Source organism: Mobula birostris, chromosome 4 (genome assembly GCF_030028105.1).
Source record: "Mobula birostris isolate sMobBir1 chromosome 4, sMobBir1.hap1, whole genome shotgun sequence".
Classification (NCBI taxonomy): Eukaryota; Metazoa; Chordata; class Chondrichthyes; order Myliobatiformes; family Myliobatidae; genus Mobula; species Mobula birostris.
The window spans coordinates 11579909-11605517 of NC_092373.1; the positions used below are offsets into that span (position 1 = coordinate 11579909).

The 25609-nt window shown below is 42.1% G+C and overlaps 1 protein-coding gene across 3 annotated transcripts in view; it reads left to right on the forward strand.

The window, feature by feature from the left end:
* Positions 1 to 25609, forward strand: part of LOC140196166 (ski-like protein) — a 112811-nt gene that overhangs the window by 51962 nt on the left and 35240 nt on the right. For all 3 annotated transcript variants that reach the window (XM_072254918.1, XM_072254920.1, XM_072254919.1), the window contains exons 2-3: positions 18003 to 18095; positions 20799 to 20899. In XM_072254918.1, coding sequence (XP_072111019.1) covers positions 18003 to 18095; positions 20799 to 20899 — 194 coding nt within the window. The remainder of the gene's footprint in view (positions 1 to 18002; positions 18096 to 20798; positions 20900 to 25609) is intronic.

A 25609-nucleotide genomic window follows, 5' to 3' on the forward strand; every position in this document is an offset into this window, starting at 1 on the left:
AGTCCTCTCCACTGTCAAAGTTATCAAAATGCGGTGCCTCAAGAAGGCAGCATCCATCTTTATGGATAGCTCAGGGAGATGCACATCATTTTAGAAACAGCTTCTTCCCCTTTGCCATTAGATTTCTGAATGGCCCACTAACACCACCTAATTATTTTGCTCACTTTTTACACAATTTATTTTTAATATTTCGTATTGTAACCTATACCCGGCTGGTGGCGTAGTGGCATCAGCGCTGGACTGCGGGGCGGGAGGTCCCGAGTTCGAATCTGGCTGGCTCCCCTGCACGCTTTTCATCCGTGCTGGGTTAGGAGCTGGTGATCTCTTTGAAAAACTCACCCGGCAGAAGGCAATGGCAAACCACTTGCCTCGTTCGTACGCGATTTCCCACCTTGTCAGAACGGCGTGGGAGGAAGTTGTCCGCTAAGTGGAAAAATTCTGGATGCGACCTACCTTTCCTTTCCATTGTAACCTACAGTAATCTTTTATGTCTTGCACTGTACTGCTGCCATAAAACAACACATTTCATGACACGTCAGTGATAATAAATCAGATTCTGATTCTGAAACAAAATGAATTTAAGGATCTCAAATAAGGTGTTCAGGTGTAGATGAGAGTATTGGTAGCAGCTGACTTGGAACAAGTGCCAAGTTAGGTGATGTTGTATGAATTATTGTAGCTCAGCGGCTGTGGAATGGAGCTCAGCTTGGGTAACTCTGAAATATGAGGTTTCCAACTGCTTCACTTAAAAGAGCAACAGTCATGGTGAATGGTGCTAATTCTTTACTTTGTGGTTAGTTTAAAGGCCTGATTGCCAACATGAATTAGGGATTAAACCTGTCTGTATTTTCTCAGAGCCTCTTGTTTATTGGCCACAAGAACCAGAAAAAGTAAATTAAATTCTGCTGTTAAATTCTTCAGAACCTCTGGGAAAACCAGTTTTAAAGTTTCTGCCCACAACTCCTTTCTGCCAGTAAGTAGTAGGGTGTGGGTGGGAGTATTTGCTCACACAGTGCGTGTGAAGCGTCTAGTGCAGTAGTGCGGTAGAGTAGTATTGCTTCTAGTTAGTGCATGCTGTATGCTGCATGCTGCATTGTGCTCTCTGCCTGCTACTCTCTGCTTACAGCTGTTGCCGCTGGCTAGCCTTCTTAATAGAGGGTGAAAAGAGGAGCCGAGTGTGTAAGCCTCCTCCTGCCAGTACAGAGCCTCTCCGCTACCAAGACTCCTGCAGTGCCTCCTCAGGGCCACACACGGAAACTGGGTATCTTACGGTCCAGGCTAAACTACAGGGGATCTCGGAGCAGCAGTGGGCCCCAGAGACATGGCGTGCAGGCTCACCACTGTGTGGACACGCCCTGGCGCCCGTCAACCACTGTCCCAGCTATGGGCAAATAGCCCCACTGCCTTGTGGTAAGTCTGTTGAGACAAGGCTAAGGGAGCACACCCTGACAGAAAAGCAGTGTGCTGCTGGCGTGCAATAGGCGGGCCTTAACAGACCAAGGACCCGGCAACCTCCAGCAGCCAAGATGTGGGACCGGTTGTCCTGGGATCACCCTTGCCACCGGGATTTACCTCATCATGGTGACGATAGTGCTACTGGGGATGGCACACCCCCTGTGGCACTATAAAATCTTCCTTGCGCAGGTCTCCACCTCTGACGACAGTGAACAATACCTGGACCTTACATATGGTTGAAGTCTGACGGCGATGGGGCGTCTGGCAACGGCAGCAAGTACGAATGGACTGGGAGCTCCTAGTCAGAACCCTGCATGGCCAGTCGCTAGCAGCTGGGACTGGGTGGCAGCTGTTCTCGGCAGACCCCTGTGCGACTGAGCAGCCCTATTTAGGGACCGCACTACTCACGCCAATTGGAGAAGGGCCTAGAAAAGGTGGCCTAAAAATTGCCCATTCAATCACTCACCTGGATAGGTTACTGCGCCTATTGGGTTATTCCACTACTGTGGTCGAAATAAGAAACAATACAACCTAAAACTGGCAACATGGAATGTAAGTACTCTCCTGGACTTGTATGGCATCTCTGACAGATCTCACTGGAGATCAGCCTTGATCGCTGCTGAGCTGAGGCGCTATAACATCGACATTGCTGCCCTGAGTGAGACCAGGCTCCTGGATGAAGGCTCTTTAACAGAGGAAGGGATGGGTTACACCTTCTTCTGGAAAGGTTTCCCCCCAGGTGGACAACATCTTCATGGAGTAGGATTGGCCATCAAGAACACCTTTGTACCAAGTCTCACAGAAACTCCTGTTGGCATTAGTGAAAGATTAATGACCCTCTGTATCCCTCTGGCAAAGAAATTTTGTACCACGCTTCTCAGAGCCCATGCACCAACTTTGCCATCTGAGAATGAAGCCAAGGAATGCTTTTATCAGACATTGGATGAAGCTCTCTGCCAGATCCCTAAGAATGATAAGATCCTTTTGCTTGGGGACTTCAACGCTAGGGTAGGACAGAACAACAGGATATGGAGTGGAGTGCTAGGTAGGCATGGTATTGGCAAGGTGAATGCAAATGGCATGAGTCTACTTACTCTTTGCTCTGAGCATAACCTTACCATAACCAACGTTGTCTTCCAGCAGAAGGCAAGATATAAGACCTCGTGGATGCACCCTCGCTTTAAACATTGGCACATGATCGACTTCATCATTGTGCAACGTAGTGACATCAAGAATGTTTTCATCACCTGTGCCATGAGAGATGCAGAGTGCTGTACTGACCACTGTATGATTGTGGCCAAGCTCCATATGAAAGTGCGTCCACCCCCTTGTGGCTGCAAAAACCCAATAGAAAATGACTAAATTGCAATCGCCTGAGAAACACAGAAGCAAGAAGTGAGTTTTGACGCATCTGAGCTGAGAAACTAAGGGAGCTGGAACCCTGTCTGAGCTCAGAAAACACCATGGAACAACAGTGGACCTATAAAAGCTCTGCGCTCTATGAGGCAGCAGCCCAATCCATCGGCCATAAGAGCAGGAACCACCAAGACTGGTTTGACGATAACTCAGACACTATCCACAACTTGCTTAAGGACGTGCACAAAGCACACCGGGCAACTTTAGACAACCCTTCATCCACCAGCATCAAGCAGCTTGGAGGAATGTGCAAAAGGCAATACGGGCCATGCAAAATGAGTGGTGGACTGAAAAGGCACATGAAATCCAGTCCTTTGCTGATAATAATGACATGCGTAGTTTTTACAATGCTGTCAAAACCATCTACGGCACAATAAATCGATGCGTTACTCCCCTGAAAACAGCAGATGGTCAGAATCCCATTCTGTTAAGGTGGACTGAGCATTTTAACACCCTGCTTAATCAGGACTCTGACACAGACCCCACCATCCTGGATGAACTGCTTGAACTGCCTCCTATCTACGACCTCAGTCTACCACCAGCCTTCCAGGAGGTTCTATCAGCTGTCCATTCCCTTAAGAACAACAAGTCCCCTGGCACTGACAATATCCCTGCTGAGTTACTGAAGAACGGAGGGTACATGTGTATGCACACCCTCTACCAGTACATCGCCAAGGCCTGGACTGATGAGAACATCCCACAGCAATGGAGAGATGCAAACATCATTGTCGTTTATAAGAACAAGGGTGACAAGACCATCTGCAGCAATAGTAGGGGCATATCACTCCTTTCTGTTGCTGAAAAGGTCCTGGCTAAGGTGATGCTTCAGAGACTCATCAGCAACATCACCGGGTCAATGCTGCCTGAATTGCAGTGTGGATTTAGGAAGAACAGGAGCACGATCGGCATGATCTTTACAGCCAGGCAGCTTCAGGAAAAGTACTGGGAGCAACATCAGGACCTGTTTATGGCCTTTGTGGACCTCTCCAAAGCATTCGACACTATGCAAAGAAAACTCTTATGGGATATCCTCCAAAGGTTTGGCTGTCCCAATAAATTTGTTAACATCCTCCGCCAGTTCCATGATGGGATGACTGCTCGGGTGACCATAGGAGGACGAGTCCGAGCCCTTGTACGCACAGGGATGAGGCAGGGGTGTGTGCTAGTGCCAGTGCTCTTCAACGTCTTCCTCTTGTGTGTTACCAAGCTTCTCCACAAGAAGGCAACAGCGGTGTGACAGTGGATGTCAGATTAGATGGCAACCTCTTTGACATCAGGAGGCTCTACGCAACCACCAAACTCCGTAGAGAGCGGGTCCTGGAGCTACACTGTGCTCTTGTGGCCCATACTCCGGAGGATCTTCAGACTGTCCTTGCTGTGGCGGTGAGAGCGTACAGCAGGATGGGGCTGACTGTCAATACCACCAAGTCAGAAGTGGTTTGCCAATGGAGTACCAATGTCCCACCCACTCTACCTGTCTTCACTGTTGGTGATGAAAAGCTGTCAGTGGTGTCATCTTTCAAATACCTGAGGAGCATTCTCTCTGAGGATAGCGCATTGACAACAACATCCAGAGCCGCATTAAACAGGCATCAGCTGCCTTTGGGAGACTTTGTCATTCAGTCTTTCAGAACAGGAGCCTTTGTCCCTCCACAGAGGTTGCCATATACCAAGCGGTCTGTGTCACCACCCTCCTTTATAGCTGTGAAGCTTGGGTAACCTACAGCCGTCACATCAAGTCCTTGGAGCGCTTCCACATAAGCTGCCTCCAGCACATCCTGGGAATTACCTGGCGTGAGCGGGTGCCTCACACTGAAATACTTGTAAAGACCAACTGCAGGAGTATTGAGGCCATGATCACCCAGCGTCAGCTGCAGCGGCTGGGGCACGTGATAAGGATGCCCCCGTGTCGGCTACCCCGCAGAGTGTTATACGGCCAGCTACAACATGGTCGACGCTCAGCTGGAGGGCTGAAGAAGCGCTATAAGGATCAGATGAAGAATGCTTTAAGGAAGTGCAAGATCAGACCCGAGGACCTGGAGGATGTTGCTGCTGACCGTACCACTTGGCGACAGCTGTGTAGGGACGGGGTTCGTATTCTGGAAGACAGCAGAAAAGAGCCAGGAGAAATGCAGCCATGGTTGCCACCACTACCACTGCTACCACATACACATGTCCCACCTGCAATAGAGCTTGTGGGTCCAGGATAGGACTGTATAGTCATCAAAGATCTCACTGTTAAAGGAATGGACGTCGTCATCGGATTTTGATGGACAACCGAAGAAGAAGTAGGATTAACAATTCACCAGCTGAGAAAACCATCTCGCTTCCTGTGTTATGTTAACTACCCCTCACTTATATAAGGCTTGTGATTGAGGGAATTCCTGAATATCTCAAGGTTTAGCATCACCGAAATAAATACACATTTTGTTTACTTTAATTTTGCCTTCCATCTGATTAAAGATGAAAAACGACACTGGAGTCACTTTGGCTGTAAATATTACTGTATTAGTTAGCATCCCTTATCTAAGAAAGGATGTGCTTGCAATGGAGAGGGTCCAGAGGAGATTGACATGTATGATCCTGGGAATTAAAGGGTTAATATGTGAGGAGTGTTTGACAGCCCTGGGCCTGAACTCGCTGGAGTGGAAAAGAATAAAGGGAGGGGGTGGAACTCATTGAAGCCTATCGAATATTGAAAGGCCTAGATAGAGTGGATGTGAAGAGGATGTCTCCTTTAGTGGCGAGAACCAGGAGGTGCAACCTCAGAATTAGAAAGACATCCATTTAGAACAGATATGAGGACGATTTTTTTTTTTAGCAAGAGGGTGGTGTATCTGTAGAATTCATTTCCTCAGATGGCTATGGAGGCCAAATCATTGGGTATATTTAAAGCAGAGGCTGATAGGTTTTTGATTATTAAGGACGTCAAAGATTACGGGGACAATGCAGGAGAATGGGATTGAAAGGGGTAATAATAGCCATAATGGGATGGCAAAGCAGATTTGATGGGCTCAGTGGCCTAACTCTGCTCCTATATCTTTTGGCCTCATGGCCTTGCCACACAAGACACTGGAGGAGCACAGTGGATTATTCATCATCTATGGAGAGCGATGGATAGCCAATGTCTCGGGGTTGAGATCCTTTATCCTGACCAGGGGTTCACAACTTTTTTTATGCTATCGAGCCTTACCATTAACTGGGGGGTCTATGGACCCCAGGTCAGGAACCCCTGATCTAGGCTGAAAGGTAGAAGGGAGAAGGCCAGTATAAAAAAGGTGTAGAGTTGAGTAAGAGCTGGTAGGTGACACCTGGATCCAGGTGAGGAGAGGTGACAGAGAGACGGTGGAGGAGTGAGTGGGAATGGCGCCAGAAGCCGGGTGGGGTGGAGGTGGAGGTGATAGATGGAGGCACCAAAGGGCTGCAGATGATGGAATCTGCTAGGAGAGAAAGGTGGAGTGTGGAATCAAATGAAGGAGGTGGGGAAAGGACAGATGGAAACAGTGGGGATGGGAAGGAATGTGTGGGTGATGGCCTTCTGCTCCACCCTTTCCTTTCATCTTTTCATCTTATTATACTGGTTGTCTCATAGATGCTGCCTGACCCCTGAGTTTCTCCAGCATCATGTGGGCTGCCTCAGTTGCTAGCACATGTATTACTGAGGCTTAATTCCAACTAAAACAACAGACTGAATTCCCCTTCTGATTTCACTTTGTCCCCCTGAAACTATAGGGAGGAATTCCAGAGTATGACCATGTCTGCCAGTGTGGGGTGAAGGAATGGGTTAGGGTGGAACGCGGTAGCATTTGGAGTTCTGGAGAGCTGTAGGGTTGGACGAGGTAATAATGATGGAAACCAAGTTCACAATATTGATTCATAAAGATCCCAAATTTAACTTGGAAGTATTTGTACTTGTACTTGAAGGGTAACACAGTAGGTAGTGATTAGCATAATGCTCTACAGCGCCTGCGACCTCTGATGTGAGTTCAATTCCTACCACTGTCTGTAAGGAGTTTGTATATTTTCTCCTTGATTGCATGGGTTTCCTCCCACGTTCCAAAGACGTTCAGGTTAGAGTTAGTGAGTTGTGGGCCGAATAAGAGGGATAATAAATCAGCATGATGGAGTGACGGAACAGACTTGATGGGCTGAATGGCTTAATATGCTCCGATGTCTTATGGTCTTATGCTATGCAAAGTTGGTGCGGAAGCATGGCGACACTTGTGGGTTGTCCTGAGCACATCCTCGGACTTTGCTGGTCACAGACGCAACAGACGCATTTCACAGTATGTTTTGATGTTTCGGTGTACAGTATATATGACAAATAAAGCTGATATTTAATCTTCAAATTTCTTTGTAGTGTGGGATCACATGTCAGTTATTGAGAACAGAAGCGATGAACGGCAATAGGATATGGCAGCAATTTTGAATGCGCTGGATTTATACAGGGAAAAGTAAGGGAGGGTGTCCAGGTGTAGATGAGTTACACTAACAGATGGACTGAAGCATGTGTGAAAGTGAGTAATATCATTGAGGTAGAAGTAAGGAGTTATTGTAGCACTGATACTGTGGGATTACGCTCATTTTGCATGATACTGCAGTTTGAAGTTGCCAACTGTTTCACCTTGAAAGAATAACTTACACATTCTTGGTTATGATAAATGATTAGTTCAAGGTGTTGACATCAAATGTGAATTGAAGATTATTCACTCAGTGGCCACTTTAATAGGTACCTCATGTATGTTTGTTGTCTTCTGCTGCTGCAGCTCATCCACTTCAAGGTTCAAAGTGTTGTACGTTCAGAGATGGTCTCCACTTTGTACAATGGTTATTTGAGTTACTTTCACCTTCCTGTCAGTTTCAACCAGTCTGGCCACCCTCCTCTGATCTCTCCCATTAATAAAATGTTTTCACCTGCAGAATTGCTGTTCACTGGATGATTTTTTTTGTTTTTTGCACCATTCTCTGTAAACATGAGAGACTTGTGCGTGAATACCCCAGATCACCAGTTTCTGAGATACTCAGACTACCGCTCTGGCACCAACAATCATTCCACACTCAGTCACGTAGAACACATTCCTTCCCCATTTTGATGTTTGGTGTGGACAACAACTGAACCTCTTGACCATTTTTGCATGCTTTTATCCATTGAGTTGCTGCCTCATGATTAGCTGATTAGATATTTGTAATAACGAGCTGGAGTACAGGTATACTTAATAATGTAGCTAGAGTGTATATCAATCTCGAGGAAAATGTACATTTTCCTCGAGAATGTGTCAGTTTTGTTTTTAAGTTTCAGTTTGGGAGGATATTCTCAGAATCAAATGTGATTTTTTTGTTTTGCATTAACATGCTGCGTTGCAATCCTAAAGATACAATTTATGCAACTGGCTCCAGTGTAATGTTTGAATGTTTCTCATGAGAAAAGAAGGTTAAGAGCTGGTTATTATTTTCTATGTCATTTAAGCTCTGTATAAGTTCCTTGTAAAAGTACTCAACCCAAACCCCTTTTCACATAAATGAGTATTGCAGCCAGGGAGTTTGATCAATTTAACTGAGAATTTTTATTTGTGAATCACATGATCCCTTTTTCAGTGGACCCAAAAAAACGAGGAAAATTTTAAAGCATGAAAAACTAAAAATTCAAGAACTGAAATGTCAGCAGTTCAGATTTACTCATCCCCCTTTGCTCAGTACTTATTTGAATTGCCTCTTGCAGTTATTACAGCCAGTGGTCTTTTTGGCTGTCTTTAATAGCTTTGTACAATGTGATGAAACAAGATTTGTCCATTCGCCCTTGCCAAATTGCTCAAGTTGTGCCAGGTTAGCTGGGGAGTGGTGGTGGTCAGCAGTCTGGAGGTCTTGCTAGAGATGTTAGATTGGGTAAAGGTAAGGACTCTGACTTGACCACTCAAGGACATCAACTTTCTACATTTGGAGCCGCTGGTTGCCCTGGCAGTGTCTAGTTTGAGGTTTCTGGCAGAGGTTATCGTGTTTTTATACAGGATCACTCTGTATTAGAAGTAATGTATATGGATTTCAGTAAGGCAATTGATAAGGTTCCCCATGCGAGGCTCATTCAGAAAGTAATGAGACATAGAATCCAAGGAGACACTGCTTTGTGGATCTAGAATTAGCTTCGCCACAGAAGGTAAAGGGTGGTTGTGGTGTCGTACTGGACCAACTGATGCAAAAACAAAAGTTTCACAAATACACTAATACCTGTAACTCTTTTCAAACCTTTATTCTTTACTCATAGTATGCTATGGGGGAAGTTACAGACTGATCTCCCACAAGAGCCAGTCCAGACATTGCCCCCGAATTACACAATTCTCCACAATTTATAACATTGATCAGGTAGCAGGAAATCTTACGATTACAAGTTTCGATAATATTAGAATCATTTCAATCACATGCTAAGATACAATTAGATGTAAAATAATCATTGGTTAGTTAGTTATAATTATTATAAGCCAAAGCTAGTCCATCAGTTCCTCATTCGGACCCTTCTCCTTTTCTCCAGAACATTTTAGCCCTTACACTATTCTTCCCATATTTAACTATACCTTGAGAATCTTCTGCAAGATCAGATAGTTCCTTATTTGAACCTTTACCTTTCTTTAGAGAACAATGACTAGTACGTCACTGGTTGCTGGGTAAAGCTTCTTTTTGACTGTCCAAAACAGTAAGCTAAGGTGCACACAAGGTGATTGATCATAAGTTAATCATTGTTCTTAGTCTATACCCCTATTTACCTATCTCTTCACTCCATCATTGGATGGTTCGTATTCTGCATTAGAGGATGGTGACCAGTGGTATTCCGCAGGGAACTGTTCTGGAGCCCCTCCTCTTTGTGATTTTTTTTTAATATAAATGAGCTGGATGAGGAAGTAGAAAGGTGGGTTAGTAAGTTTCCTGATGACACAAAAGTTGGGGGTGTTGTGGATAATCTGGAGGGTTGTCATAGGTTACAGTGGGACATCGATTGGATGCAGAACTGGGCTGAGAAGTGGCAGATGGCGTTCAACCCAGATAAGTGTGAAGTAGTTCATTTCAGTAGGTCAAATTTGAGGACAGAATATAATATAAATGGTAAGACTCTTGGCAGTGTGGAGGATCTGAGAGATCTTGGGGTCAGTGTCCATAGGACACACCGAGCTGCTACGCAGGTTGACAGCGTAGAAGGCGTATGGTGTGTTGGGCTTCATCAGCCATGGGATTGAGTTCAAGAGGTGTGAGGTAATGTTGCAGAGGGGATTTACAAGGATGTTGCCTGGATTGGAGAGCATGCCTTATTAGAACAAGTTGAGTGAACCTGGCCTTTTCTCCTTGGAGCGACGGAGGATGAGAGGTGACCTCATAAAGGTGTATAAGATGATGAGAGGCATTGATTGTGTGGATAACCAGAGGTTTTCTCCCAGGGCTGAAATGGCTAACACAAGGGGGCATAGTTTTAAGGTGCCTGGAAGTAGGTACAAGAGGGATGTCAGAGGTAAGTTTTTCACACAGGGAGTGGTGGATGTGTGGAATGCACTGCCAGAGAAGGTGGTAGAAGTGGATACAATATGGTCTTTTAAAAGACTCTTAGGTAGATACATGGAGCTTGGAAAACTAGAGGGGTATGCGGTAGGGAAGTTCTAAACAGTTTCTAGAGTAGGTTACAAGGTTGGCACAACATTGTGGGCCGAAGGGCCTGTAATGTGCACTGGATTTCTATGTTTCTATTAATCTTCCCATCAATCCTGACCAGATTTCCAGTCCCTGCAGCTGAACAGCTTCTCCACAGCATGATGCTACCTCCACTATACCTTACAGTAGGGGTGGTGCTGCCTGGTTGGTGCGCAGTATTAGATTTATGCCACACGTACTGCTTGGCGTTGAGGCCAGAAAGTCCCACTTTAGTCTCATCCGACCACACGACCTTCTTCCACATCCTTACAGTATCTTAGTCTCACTTTGCAAAGTCTTTATGGGCCAGGATATGTTTTTTAAAGCTACGGCTTTACTTTGCCACTCTTTTATTAATACCCTATTTGTCCAAGCCCTTGGAGATTGTAGAGCCATGAGCTTCATCTCCAGTTGCAGCCACTGACTTCTGCAACTCACTCAGAGGAACTGTTGGTGTCACAGTAACCTCTCTTACAAGTGCGATTCTTCTCTGGCTACTAAATTTAGAGGGGCGGGTTGACCTAGGCAGTATGGCTGTGGTTTTGTAATTTTTTCCACTTTCTCATGATAGATTGCAGTGAGCTCTGAGGTATGTTCAGTGCTTTTGAGATAGTTTTGTACAGTTCCCCAGATTTGTGCTTCTCTATTATCATTTTCCTGACTGGTCTTGAATACTCTTTTGTCTTCATTTTGGTTTTGTCTGTTGAAAATCTACTATACTGTTGGGCCTTACAGGTGCTGTTTATTCTTATAAATTCATTGGAAACAAGTGATCTTCCAATTTTCTGTATTAACAAATAGGGTGAGTTGGTAAGACAATATACAGTATTGCAGCTGAGGAAAGTTAGCGCTTTGCTCTCTTTGTGCAGTACTTGTTTAATTGTGTATACATACACACACACACACACACACACACACACACAAGATAAATATAGTATATTTTGTATTATAATTTATAGTATATTTAATGTATTGCACTCTACTGCTCCCTCAAAACAGCAAATTTCATGACATATGTTAAATCTGATTCTGATTCTAAGCTTTCTCATTGTACTATTGAATGTTCTGCTTTCACCTTGAGCGACTGACATGCCCTCAATTTAATATTTCATCATAACATGGCACCAAATCACGAGAATGCTCTCTTAGATCTGGATTGGTTATTTGAGATTTCAGTCATCATTAGCAAAACATTGGAAAAGTTTAAACTTCTGTTCAATTAGTTGATATGGAATATAAAACCAGTAGGACTTTAATCATTTTATATTTTGAAAATTGATGTCAGTCTTTTCTCATCAATACCAAAAAGATTTGTGAAATTGGCAGACACACAATTTCCATGTCGTTACGGAAACCACATGCCAATGCTGAAGTAAGTTTTCACTCTACTGTTCGTCCTTGATACGTTTGCTGCTATAGTTACCACATTTTCCGCTAGGTAGTCTCTAACCTCATGGCATGAGCACTGACTTCTCTAACTTACAGTAATTTCTCCCTTCCTCCCTCTTCTCTCTTTTTCCATTCCCCATTCTGGTTCTCCTCTCACCCCTCTTCTCCCATACCCATCACCTCCTTTTGGTGCCCCTTCCTCCTTTCCTTCCTCCCATGTCTCCTCTCCTGTCAGATCCCTTCTTCAGCTCTATCATGCCTATCACATCCCAGCTTATTACTTCATAAACCCTTCCTGCACCCATCCACCTACCCCCCCATCACCTGCTTTCACCGATCACCTGACAGCTTACTCTTCCCTCTACCCCACTCTTTCTTGTTCTGGTTTCTTCCTCCTGATGAAGCACCTCGGTCCGAAGTGTTGACTGTTTATTCCCTTCCATAGATGCCTGACCTGCTGAGTTCCTCCAGCATTTTGTGTGTGTTGCTCAGGCTGGTAACCTCTGAGGTACAGGAGCCTCAAGACTCACACCACAAGGTTCAGGAACAGTTATTACCTCCCCACCATCAGGCTCCTGAACCAAAGCGATAATTTCACTTTCCCCATCACTGAATTGATCCCACAACCTATGGACACTTTCAAGGACTTTTCATTTCAAGTTCTCAATATTTATTGTTTTTGTATTTATTATTATTTTTTTCTTTTTGTATTTGCACAGTTTGTCTTTTGCACACTGATTATCTGCGCCTTGTTAGTGTGGCTTTCCATTGATTCTATTATGATTATCGGATTTATTGAGTATGCCCACAAGACAATGAATCTCAGGGATGTATATGGTGACATATATGTACTTTGATAATAAATTTACTTTGAACTTTATTAATGTAGCAGATGTTTGTGGGAGTTTATGGTGCACGCTGCTTGGTAGTGTGGCATATGCAGCAATATGAATGTAGAAGCAGTTCTGCTGATCCTGATGCTTAAAAAGACCTACTTGCTGCAGTATGGATGGAAGTGCTGGAAATACAGAGGGAGAGTACAGGAAATCATGCCTTGAAGTGTCCTCTCAAATTCTATCTTGCCTTTAGTACAGAGGGAACGTACCATCTCCTTATATACAGCCGCAAGAATTGAACTTCGATCTTCTGATTGTTGGCGCTGTAAAGCATTATGCTACCCATAGAAACCTTATTTTAACTTGAGCTACTTAACATGCATTTTGACTTAATCTGATCATGCATTCATCACATTTGTAATACACTACAAATTGATTTACAATGTTCAAAGTAAATTTATTATCAAAATACATATATGTCACCATATACGTTCCTGAGATTCATTTTCTTGCAAGAATTCAAGCTTAACCTCTGCCTATGATAGTTTAAATTTATCTGAAATGAACTGGCATTTCATGATATATAGCACTTGAATCACTTTTCATTACTGAAATTGTAATCTGAGTCACCCACCTTTACCTGCAATTAACCTTTAACTTCCGCCTGCAATTCTTTAGAATATTGAATTGCCTTCTAATTCTGATCTGTCATGAAAGCCATAGGAACTGCATTTCTATTTCAGATTTATTGTGCTATAATTGCCTTTTTATCTTCAAGTTTCATTGAGCTGTATAGAACTGGTTACTTAGAAGCTTTTTAATCTGCTCTGAGGTTAAGTAGGAACATTTTTGGGCTAACTGTCCAATTTTTCTCCCTTCCCAAGAATAGTAATTTGGGATATAGAAAGAGTGCTACTTCTTAAAATTCTCAGGGATGGGTCTCCTCTTTTCAAGTTCAAGTTTATTGTCATTCAAATGTATGCATGTTTACAGCCAAACAAAACATCGTTCCTCCACGCCAGGGTGCACAGTACAGTATGTATAACTCACAACTCGTATAGTAAAAAAAAACAAATAATAGAATATAGTCATAGTCATACTTTATTGATCCTGGGGGAAATTGGTTTAAATAAAGTATGACTATGACTATGACTATGACTATGAACTTGACTATTCCAGAAACTTGATGTTTAACATAAGGTGCCTTATGGCACAAGTTAACAATTAAACAGTATAATGTTCCTGGAGCTTCATACGTGATGAGACCTGGGTGGTGGCAAGGAGTTCAATAGCTCATGGCCTGGGGGAAGAAGCTGTTTCTGAATGATACGGTACCTCATGCCTGATGGTCATAGGTCAAAGAGATTGTGGGATGGATGGGAGGGATCATTGAAAATTCTAAGGGATATTGTCACCATTCATAGATTGCAGTTTGTACATCTGTGGTTCATCTAGTCAAATTCTGAAATTGAGCATGATGGGTGTCCTGATAAAGGGTCTTGGCCCAAAACGTCAACTGTTCACTCTTTTCCATAGATGCTGCCTGGCCTGCTGAATTCCTCCAGCATTTTGTGCGTGTTGCTTGGATTTCCAGCTTCTGCAGATTTTCTCTTGTTCATGTTTGTGTGATGTACTCAAATGCACTGTAAATTATTATATAATAAAACTAGGAGAGCTTTCTCTTTACATTCTAAGCATCTCCTGTAGATTTGCAATACACAATCGGGCAATTGGCGTAATGTACTCCTTGTCAACGTCCTGAACTTGATTAACGCCGACTTGTTTCAATGTCTTTCTAGTCATTAAACTGTCTTCTCTCCAGCCATTTTAGTATAGCTATTAATAAATGTTGCACCATAATCTGATTCCATCATCTTCAGCACTTTGTCACTTCCATCTATCACTTCCCAGCTTCTGATACCATTTCTACTCTACCCCCTCACCCATCTGTCTAGCAACCACCAGCTGGATCCTCCTATTACCTGGCTCACCTTTTCTCTCCACCATTTTGTTACTGGCTACCTCCCCTCAACCAGTGAAGGGTTTTGACTCGTCATTTTCCTCCAGAGATTGATTCACTGAGTTCCTCCAGCCTTCTGTGTGTTGCTCCAGATTACAGTATCTGCATTGAAATAAACACTAGCTTTATTTGTCACATGTACATTGACACATTGAAACATACAGTGAAATACGTCCATAACGTCAACGGCCAACACCTTCAGAGAATGTGCTGGGGACTGCCTGCCAGTGTCGCACTGTTACCAGCGCCAACATAGCATGCCCACAACTTGGTGTGTTTTTTGGAATGTGGGAGGAAATCCACTAAGTCACGAGGAGAACATACAAATTCCTTTCAAACAGCGGTTTGATCGCTGGCTCTACAGAGCGTTATGTTACCATGCCACCCACGTCTTTGTGTCTCCATTATTTTGATCTGTGTTCACTGTTCTTTTACTTGGAGAAGCTATTAGGATGATCACTGGTTCATTGTAAATTGTCCTGTGATTAGGCTAGTGTTAAATAGGTGGGTTGCTGGGTGCTGAGGCTCATTGGGCTGAAAGGGCCTGTTCTGTAACTTATTTCTAAATTTAAAAAAATTAAAAATGATTAAAGGACAATTTTTGACAAATATTTAAAACATTTTACAGAACACTTAAAACCAAAGCTTGTGGCATTTATAAAGTTCAGAATGAAATAATTTCCTGCCATTGCAAGGGGCAGTGCTGCCAACCTCTGAATGATGCAGTTGAGCAGTAAAACAGGGATACCAAGAAGTGTTGTCACAGATACTCTGCATCTCCACAGGGTGTACTGTTCTGTGGCCTTCTCTGGCATAGTTGCCTGAAATTGGTGACTTGATGGATACATCTGTTATTTATAAACTGAAAATGACAACATTCATGAACTGAAATGCCAACACCTCAAAATGTAAAAGCCATAATTATTAGTTAGCAAACCATCTGGTCCTAACAAATAATTTTATATGCTGTATGTATATTGTAAGGTACATAGTTACATGGTAAATACTTCAGAATATACTGAATTTTTTTGATTTTTAAATTGAAGTTCATATTTTATTGTGAACCTTATAAATGGCACTTTTGTTTTAAGATTTCTGTAAAATGTTTAAACTATTTGTCAAAAATTGTTCATTTATTATTTTTTATTATTTTGAGATAAATTGCGGACAGGGCCTTCTGGCCCAAGGAGCTGCATCGCCCAGCAACTCACCTATTTAACACCAGCCTAGTTATAGGACAACTTATAATGAAGAAGTAACCAAACAACTGGTATATCTTTGGACTGTGGGAGGAAACCAGAGCACCTGGAGGAAACCCACATGGTTTACAGGGAGAACGTAAAAACTCCTTACAGTGCCGGAATTGAACTCCAAACTCCAATGTACTGAGCGATAATATTGACTTTTAAATGAATGTTCATATTTCATTCTGAACTATATGAATGCCACAATCTTTTAAGTGTTCTGTAAACTGTTTAAAATATTTGTCAAAAATTGTCCTTCGTTTTGATTTGTAGTTTGCTGACTTCCATGTGACAGTCCATTGAGCATATAATAGCTTTAATTATTGATTTATTTGTCACATGCCTACCGACACATACAATGGAATGTGTAGAATGTGTCAAATCAGAACAGAGATGATGAAATTGGGGCAGCTTGGAAGTATCACTATGCTTCTGGCACCAACGTAGCATGCCACAACTTATTATTCTTAACAGTACGTCTTTGAAATGTGGGAGGAAACTGTAGCACCCGGTGGAAATCCAAGTGCTCATGGGGAGAACATACAAACTTCTTACGGACAACAGTGGGAATTAAACCACAATTGGTGATCATTGGAGTTGTAAAACGTTGTGATAACTGCTATGCTACCGTGCTGTCCCTATACGCTGCCGTACATTATAACTTGGAAGATCATGCCACAGAGATTGCAACTACTTGTGGCAGCTCCCTTAGACTGCAAATCCACACACTCAGTTGAGTCACGATAGTCTATGCACATATGGCAGCACTTCAAATTGATACTGGGGTCCAAAATGAAAGGAAGATTACATTTACAGTTCTGACATACTTCTGTGAATGAGCTATGGTAACAGCGGATAAGCTCTGCAGTAGTTCTGTGTGCTCATTGTTTACTGAGAAAAGTCAGAACCGTATTTACACCAGAGTTTCTGCAGATGCTGGAAGTCCAGAATAACACACACAAAATGCTGGAGGAACTCAGCAGGTCAGGAGGACTATAAACAGCTGAATTGAATTAAATTCATTATTTTTAAAGCATTTTAGAGAGGTGACAGACATTTCCAATGCTTTTCTTCAATACTCTTTGGATAGTGGATATTTTAAAGAACAGGGCATCTATGGCACCAGATGATGTTCACGGATATCTACACTAGTATGTGAAGTGCCTAAAATACTGAATTAGCTTTATTGATTAAAATAACTTGGCAGTTTACACTATTTGTAGGTCTATCTGATCTGATGAAGTCATGAGGTACCGGTTTCCCCAGAGACCGCTCACTCCAATACAGGATGAGGAATCAGAAAATAAAGAGGACTTTCAGAGTTTTAAACAAAATGTCTACTCACGCAGTTGCTTTTTTATTTCAAGTTTTCCAGCTTGCACAAAAAATATAGTGATATGAGCCACTCCTATTGAAGACATCATGCGCAAAATGCTGGAGGGAATTAGCAGTATCTATAGAGAGGAATAAATTGTCAAGGTTTCAGGCCAAGATCCTTCATCAGGTTGGAAAGGAAATAGGCAGAAGGCAGAATAAAAGGTGGGAGGACAGGAAGGCATACAAATTGGCAGGTGAGAGGTGAAACCAGGTGTGGGGGAAGGTGGAGGAGGGGGGTGCAGGAATTGAAGTAAATAGCTAAAGATAAAGGCTGAAGAAGATGGAAAATGATAGGAGAGGAGAGTGGACCATGGGAGATAAGGAAAGAGGAGGGGAACCAGAGGGAGGTGATGGTCAGGTGTGGAGAAGAGAAGGGCGAGAAGGGAACCAGAATGAGACCTTGTGCTGGTTAATGTGTTTGAGAGGTAAGTTGTGGTAGCAATTTATTGCCAATAAACTTCTATGCTTTTCCTTTTTTGATTTACTTGATATTCATTTTTTTGCCTGGCGAGTTTGTTACAGAAGGCAAGTATGGTTTTGATCATTCAACAAATTTATCGGTATGTCGGATTTAGTTTCTGAATGTTTCTTTTGCAGCAGTCTGTCTCAGAAGAACATCAGCCCAAGAAGGCACAGTTAGAGCACACTGGTTCTCAAGATGAGGCTTCTGAGAAAGGCTATGACAGAAAGGTATATACACTCCTGATTCTTTTCAATGAGATGTTGAGGACAGATGCCAGAAGATATCAAGAGTTTAAGAATTGTTGTCCTGCATTAATTACTTATTTTCATTTGGACCAGGGTTTGGAAAATGATGTGTTGATCTGGCGCAATGACATGTCACTTTCTCTGTACAGCTGGTAGTGGTCCTTCAGCGTGTTAACTTAGATTCCATATTCATTTTGTGTTATGGGTTCTGGTTATGAGGCTTAAACTGAGTTAGTCTGAAATGTCTTACATAAATATTTCTCTTTCTATTTGAAAACAAAAAATATGTACAATTTTTCATTAGTGTTATTAATGCTGAGTTACTGAATTAGAATATAATCATTTCAATAAAATAGAGCCGTTAGATTCAGCGATTTGCTTGATAAATAGTCATGAGATGGCTGATCCTTAAGAAAATAACAGGTGATGTTCAAATTCGTACTTTTATTGGGGCCCCAGCTTTTTGTAATCTAAGTCATAATTTAGATGTAGAATCAGGTGTAAGATAGCGAAGTTTGCTGTGGGATGTGAGGAGAATGTAGAAGAGGTTCAAAGGGTATGTAGGTGGATTAAGTAAATGGACTAAGTTTGAATATGATATTAGAAATTTTGAGATCATCTATCTTGTAAAAGAGATAGATAGTCAAAAGAAGTTTTAAATGGTAAGAGGTTTAAAGGTGTTGATATTCAGAGAAACTGAAATGTCAACATATAACAGTAACTAAATATTAGTAACCCACACAAAATGCTGGAGAACTGAAAAGGTCAGGCAGCATCTAGGGAAAGGAATAAAGAATTGACATGTCAAGCCAAGGTCCTTCATCTGGAAAGGAAGGGAGAAGATGCCAGAAAAAGAAGATGGCATAGGAGAGGGAGTACAGGTTGGCAGGTGATAGGTGAAGTCAAGTGAGGGGGAGTGAAGTAAGAAGCAGTGGAAAAGGGAAAGCGTTGAAGAACAAGGAATCAGATAGGAAAGGAGAGTGGACCGTGGGTGAAAGGGAAGTAGGAGGGGCACCACAGGCAGGTGAAAAGAAGAGAAGGAGTAAGAAGAGAGCCAGAATGGGGAATGGAAAAAGAGAGGAGGGAGAATTACTGGAAATCAAGAGAAATCGTTGTTCATCCCATCAAATTGGAGGCTACCCCGTCTGAATTTGAAGCATTGTACCTCCAACCTGAGTGTGGTCTCATCATGGCAGAAGAGACCATGGACCGACATGTTGGAGTAGGAAGTGGTATTAAAATGTTGATCATTTATATTACATAAATTACAGTTATATTAAAATAAAACTTTATATTTTATGAAAATTAAAATGTTGGCCATTTATATTAATGTTATTGAAGATACAGGAAGCAATTGGAAAGCAAGCATTACAAGTGGATTAGAGTAACAGGGGAGAATGTCTTGCACTAATTGATTAGAGGTCTAGTGAGAATGTACCTTGATAATTCAGTACATGCTTGGTCTTCCTAGCTCAAGGATGATGTATAATAGAGTGAATGCATCAGAAGTTCAGATTGGTTCCTGTGATGAGAGGTTTGTTGTATGAGGATCATTAAGCAGACTGTGCTAGTGCTCTTCAGTTCAAGAATGAAACGTGATCTGATTGAAAAGTACAAAATTCTTACATTACTTCACAGAGTAAATAAGGTACTGATGTTTTCCCTAGCTGGTGTACTAGAGCCAGACATCACAGTTTCAAGATAGTTTATCTTGAGAATTCAGTGGAGGTTCACGAGAGTTATCCCAGGAATAAAGGGTTAATGTATGAGGAGCATTTGAATGCTCTGGGCCTGTACTCACTGGAGTTTAAAAGAGTGAGAGGGGATCTTATTGAAACCTATTGAATGGCGGAGCAGGCTTGATTGAGCCGAATGACTTAATTCTGCTCCTATATCTTATAATCGTATAGTTGTATGGTTTGGCCATTCATAAGAACAATTATTTTCACCCAGAGATAACAAGTCTTTGGAATTCTTTGCTCAAGATTGAGGTTGCAAAGGAGATTTACCCTGATGCTGCCTGGATAGGAGCATGTCTTATTAGGATAGCTTGAGCTAGCTAGGAGTTTTCTCTTTTGGAGCGAAGGATGATGAGAGGTCACTTGATGGAAATAGCTTGTATGAGGAACTTGTGTTCGGGGGATGTCAGGTAAGTTATTTTTACACAGTTAGTGGTATGAGTATGGAATTCTCTAACAGGGGTGGTGGTAAATGGGGACACTTAAAAGACTTTTATGTAGGCATATGGATGAACGAAAAATGGAGGGCTATGTGAAAAGGAAGGGTTAGATTGATCTTAGAGTAGTCTAAAAGGCTGGCACAACATTGTGGGCCGAAGGGCCTGTACTGCGCTATACTGTTCTGTGTGCTATAAAATAAGATACTGAGGAGATTGAGTCAGTGATTATTTTCAAGAAGAAGATCAGTATATTTTCGATGTTATAAGGGAATCAACGGTTATGGATACTTGATCAAGGTTTCTGGCATCTGCAGAGTCTCTTGTTTTGAAGGTTATGGATGTAGCGCAGGAAAATGTTCCTGAGATAAAAGGTCAGCCTTGATCATATGGAACAGGAAAGTAAGCATGAGGGGCTGAATGGCCTACTCCTGCTTTGATATTTTTTTAGATTCAAAACAATCATGAATTGCATTGATTTTGTTCTGAAGTGGTGACTTTTCTTGCAGAGTGATTCTCAGCACACCCTGACATTCCAGCACTGCTATCCAGTCATCAAACAAGAAGTCGGTCATCTGACTCAGCCACATCCTTCAGTCATCCATCCAAGGTAGAGACCATATGGAATAATTTGCTTAGTGCCAGCATTGAGGTGTTGATGTTAAGGTGTTTTTTTTCTCATGGGAATAGATAATGCCAGTGTTTGCCAATATTTCATCTGCATGAGTTGTACAAGTGGATTTACTTAATCTGTTGTAATTTGCAGTCAACAATTTATATTTATTGGGAAAATACAACAGTAACACATCTGCCATGAATATTTAAGGTAACCTTGTTTTTTGTTTCAAGGTTAGGTGTGTGGATCTGGAGCAATGGCATGTCAAGTTGCCTGCACAGACTGCAGTAGTTTTTCAGTTTTCACTGAATTTGTAAACTTGTATTTGATATTCATTTTGTGTTTTGTATGGCAAGCCATGAGGTAATGTTGCAGCACTGTAAAACTCTCCTTGGACCACACTTGGATTATTCTGTGCCATTCTGGTCACCTCATTATGGGAAATATGTAGAACCAATTGTCGTCAACATTATTTATTTATTGCTGATTTTTTTTTCATTGATTGATAGAACGGCTGATTTATTTATTTTATTGTTTTTTATTTGCACAGTTTGGCTTCTTTTGCTCATTGTTTTTTGTCAGCCTTTATTTGCTCTTTTTCATCGATTCTATTGTATTTCTGTGTTCTATCGTGAATGCCTGCAAGAAAATGAACCTCAGAGTAGTATAGCATATCATGATATCCCGTATATATATTTTGAACTTTAGAGAAGGTGCAGAGGAGGTTTACCAGGATGCTGTTCAGAGTGGAGAGGATGTCTTATGAGGATAGTTTGAGCAAGCTAGGGGTTTTCCTTTTAGGGTGAAAGAGGACTAGAGATGACTTGATGAAGATGTACAAGATGACATGAGGCACAGGGAGAGTGGACAGCTAGCACCCATTTTCAGGGTGGAAATGGCTAATAAGTGGGGTCATAAATTTAATGTGATTGAAATAAGTATATGGGAGATGTCAGAGGTGGGTTTTTACACAGTGAATCATGAGTGTGTGAATCGAATTGCCATGGTAGTTGGTAGAGGCAGATACATTAGGGACGTTTAACAGACTCTTGGAAAGGCACATCGATGAAAGAAAAATAGAGGGCGATATGGGTGCGAAGGGCTACTAGATTGATCCTCGTAGGTTAAAAGGTCAGCGCAACATTGTGGGCCAAAGGGTCTGTACTGTTCTGTGTTCTATGTTATGCTGGTGTCTTCTATTCTTGTGTTGATACAAAGCGGTTGTTCAGTGACTGACGTGACGGCTGAAAGAACTTTTGAGTAATTGTAACCTCTTTAATATGTGTTATCTTTGGAAATCCTTGCATGTTGGGTCATCTAAATGGCTGTCAATTCAAAACACTCACTTTTTCTATTAGAGATGTTAATTTTAGTTTGGAATATACTTGGGAATAATAAGATAACAAAAATGAAATGTCATTGGCCAGACAGCATGTATGGAAAAGAGCAAATAGTCGACGTTTCAGGCTGAGATCCTTTATCAGGACCTGATGAAGGGTCTTGACCCGAAACGTTGACTGTTTGCTCTTTTCCATAAATGCTGCCTGACCTGCTGAGTTCCTCCAGCACTGTTTGTGTGTGTGTGTGTGTTGCTTGGATTTCCAGCATCTGTAATTTTCTCATGGATCTCGTTTAGTTGATGTAACTTACATCTACAGTCAATAAGATGTCAGTATTGCATAAGATTGGAAAATGTTGCAGATGACTGTAAACTCAGTCAGCTCCATCTTGGGCACTAGCCTCCCTACCACCGAGGAAATCTTCAAAAGGTAAGGTCTGCAGAAGGGGGGTGTCCATCTTTGGGAATACTCACAACCCAGCTCATGCCTTCTTCACATTGTTACTGTCAGGAAGGAGGTACAGAAGCCTGAAGATGCACACTTACTGTTTCAGGAACAGCTTCTTTCCCTAAGCCATCGGATTTCTAAACAGTCCATGAACCATCTTGAATAGGGCCAGATGAATTTTTAGCATATGTTAAATCTGAACTGAGCTTGCATTCCCACACCCATTCTGTTTCCCAAATGACCTGTCGCCAATTCCTCAGCAGTGGTGTGTACTGCATATAATTCAGTACTGAAATGGAAGATTTATCACTTCCAGTCTTACCCACTCTCATTCTCTCCTTATTGTTTACTCATCTGGTTGTCTCAACAAGCTGCAACTTGTTTAAAATTCTGCTCCAAAGTTCAAAGTAGATTTATTTTTCAAAGTATGTATACACCTGGCGGCTGCTTTATTGGTTACACTTCTACATCTGCTCTTTAATGCAAATATCTAATCAGTCAATCATGTGTGGCAACGCAATGTATAAAGACATGCAGACATGGTCAAAAGGTTCATTTGTTGTTCAGACTAAACATCAGAATGGAGAAGAAACGTGATTAAGTGACTTTGACTGTGGAATAATTGTTGGTGCCAGATGGGGTGGTTCAAGTAACTCAGAAACTCAGCTGATCTCCTGGGATTTTCATGCAGAACAGTCTCTAGAGTATACGGAAAATGGAGCAAAAGATAAAAAAAAAACATTCAGTAAGCAGGAGTGTTGTGGGTGAAAGCACCGCGTTACTAAGAGGGATCAGAAAATCATGATTTTCTGATACAACAGCGGTGTGCTGAAGAGCATCTCTGAACACACAACATGTCGAACCTTGAAGTAGATGAGCAACAGCAGCAGAAGACCACAAAAGTACACTCAGTGGCCACTTTATTAGGTAAAGAAGGTACGTAATAAAGTGTCCACTGTGTGTATATGCTACCGTATACAGTTGTAAGAAAATGTTTGTGAATGTTTCGCAATTACCTGGTTTTCTGCATTAATTACTCATAAATGTGGTCTGATCTTCATCTAAGTCACAATAATATCCAAACCCAAGCTGCCTAAACTAATAGCACACAAACAATTGTATTTCTCATGTCTTTATTGAACACATTGTTTAATCATCCACAGTCCAGGCTAGAAAAGGTATGTGAACCCTTGTATTGAATAACTGGTAGAACCTCCTTTGGCAGCAATAACCTCCACCAAACATTTCCTGTTGCTGCTGATCAGACTTGCACAACAGTGAGGAAGAATTTTAGACCATTTTAGAGAAGGAAGGCAGAGGAGCCGGCATTGCTCTGTTGGTAAAAAAAAATGAAATCAAGTCATTAGGGAGAGGTGATATAGGGTCAGAAAGTGTTGAATCATTGTGGATAGAGCTAAGGAACTGTAAGGGTAAGAAGACCCTCATGTAAGTTGTATACAGATCCCCAAACAGTATTAAGGATGTGGCCTACAAATTACAATGGGAGATCCCAACACGCCAGTGTCACAATGATCGTGGGAAATTTCACAATATGCAGGTAGATGGGGAAATCGGGCTGGTGCTAGATTCCAGTGGGGGAATTTCCTTTTTAGACCAGCTTGTGGTTGATCCCATTAGGGGATCAGCTATTCTGGATAGGGTGTTCTGCAGAAAAACAAAATTGTTTAGAGAGCTTAAGATAAAAGAGCCTGTGGGGCAAGTAGAAACATAGAAGCATAGAAAATAGGTGCAGGAGTAGGCCATTCGGCCCTTCAAGCCTGCACCGCCATTCAGTATCATCATGGCTGATCATCCAACTCAGAACCCTGTACCAGCCTTCCCTCCATAACCCCGATCCCTGTAGCCACAAGGGCCATATCTAACTCCCTCTTAAATATAGCCAATGAACTGGCCTCAACTGTTTCCTGTGGCAGAGAATTCTACAGATTCACCACTCTCTGTGTGAAGAAGTTTTTCCTAATCTCAGTCCTAAAAGGCTTCGCCTTTATCCTCAAACCGTAACCCCTCGTTCTGGACTTCCCCAACATCGGGAACAATCTTCCTGCATCTAGCCTGTCCAAACCCTTTAGGATTTTATACGTTTCAATAAGATCCCCACTCAATCTTCTAAATTCCAATGAGTATAAGCCTAGTTTATCCAGTCTTTCTTCATATGAAAGTCCTGCCATCCCGGGAGTCAATCTGGTGAACCTTCTTTGTACTCCCTCTATGGCAAGAATGTCCTTCCTCAGATTAGAGGACCAAAACTGCACACAATACTCCAGGTGTGGTCTCACCAAGGCCTTGTACAACTGCAGTAGTACCTCCCTGCTCCTGTACTCGAATCCTTTTGCTATAAATGCCAGCATACCATTCGCCTTTTTCACCGCCTGCCGTACCTGCATACCCACTTTCAATGACTGGTGTACAATGACACCCAGGTCTCGTTGCACCTCCCCTTTTCCTAATTGGCCACATTCAGATAATAATGTTTTCCTGTTTTTGCCACCAAAGTGGATAACCTCACATTTATCCACATTAAATTGCATCTGCCATGAATTTGCCCAGTCACCCAACCTATCCAAGTCGCCCTGCATCCTCTTAGCATCCTCCTCACAGCTAACACTGCCACCCAGCTTCGTGTCATCCGCAAACTTGGAGATGCTGCATTTAATTCCTTCATCTAAGTCATTAATATATATTGTAAACAACTGGGGTCCCAGCACTGAGCCTTGCGGTACCCCACTAGTCACTGCCTGCCATTCTGATAATCATAATATGATTGAATTCACCCTGAAATTTGAGAAGGAGAAGCTAAAACCAGATGTATTAGTGTAACAGTGGAGTAAATGGAATTAAAGAAGCATGAGAAACGAGATGGCCAGAATTGATTAGAAAAGAACTCTGGCAGGGATGA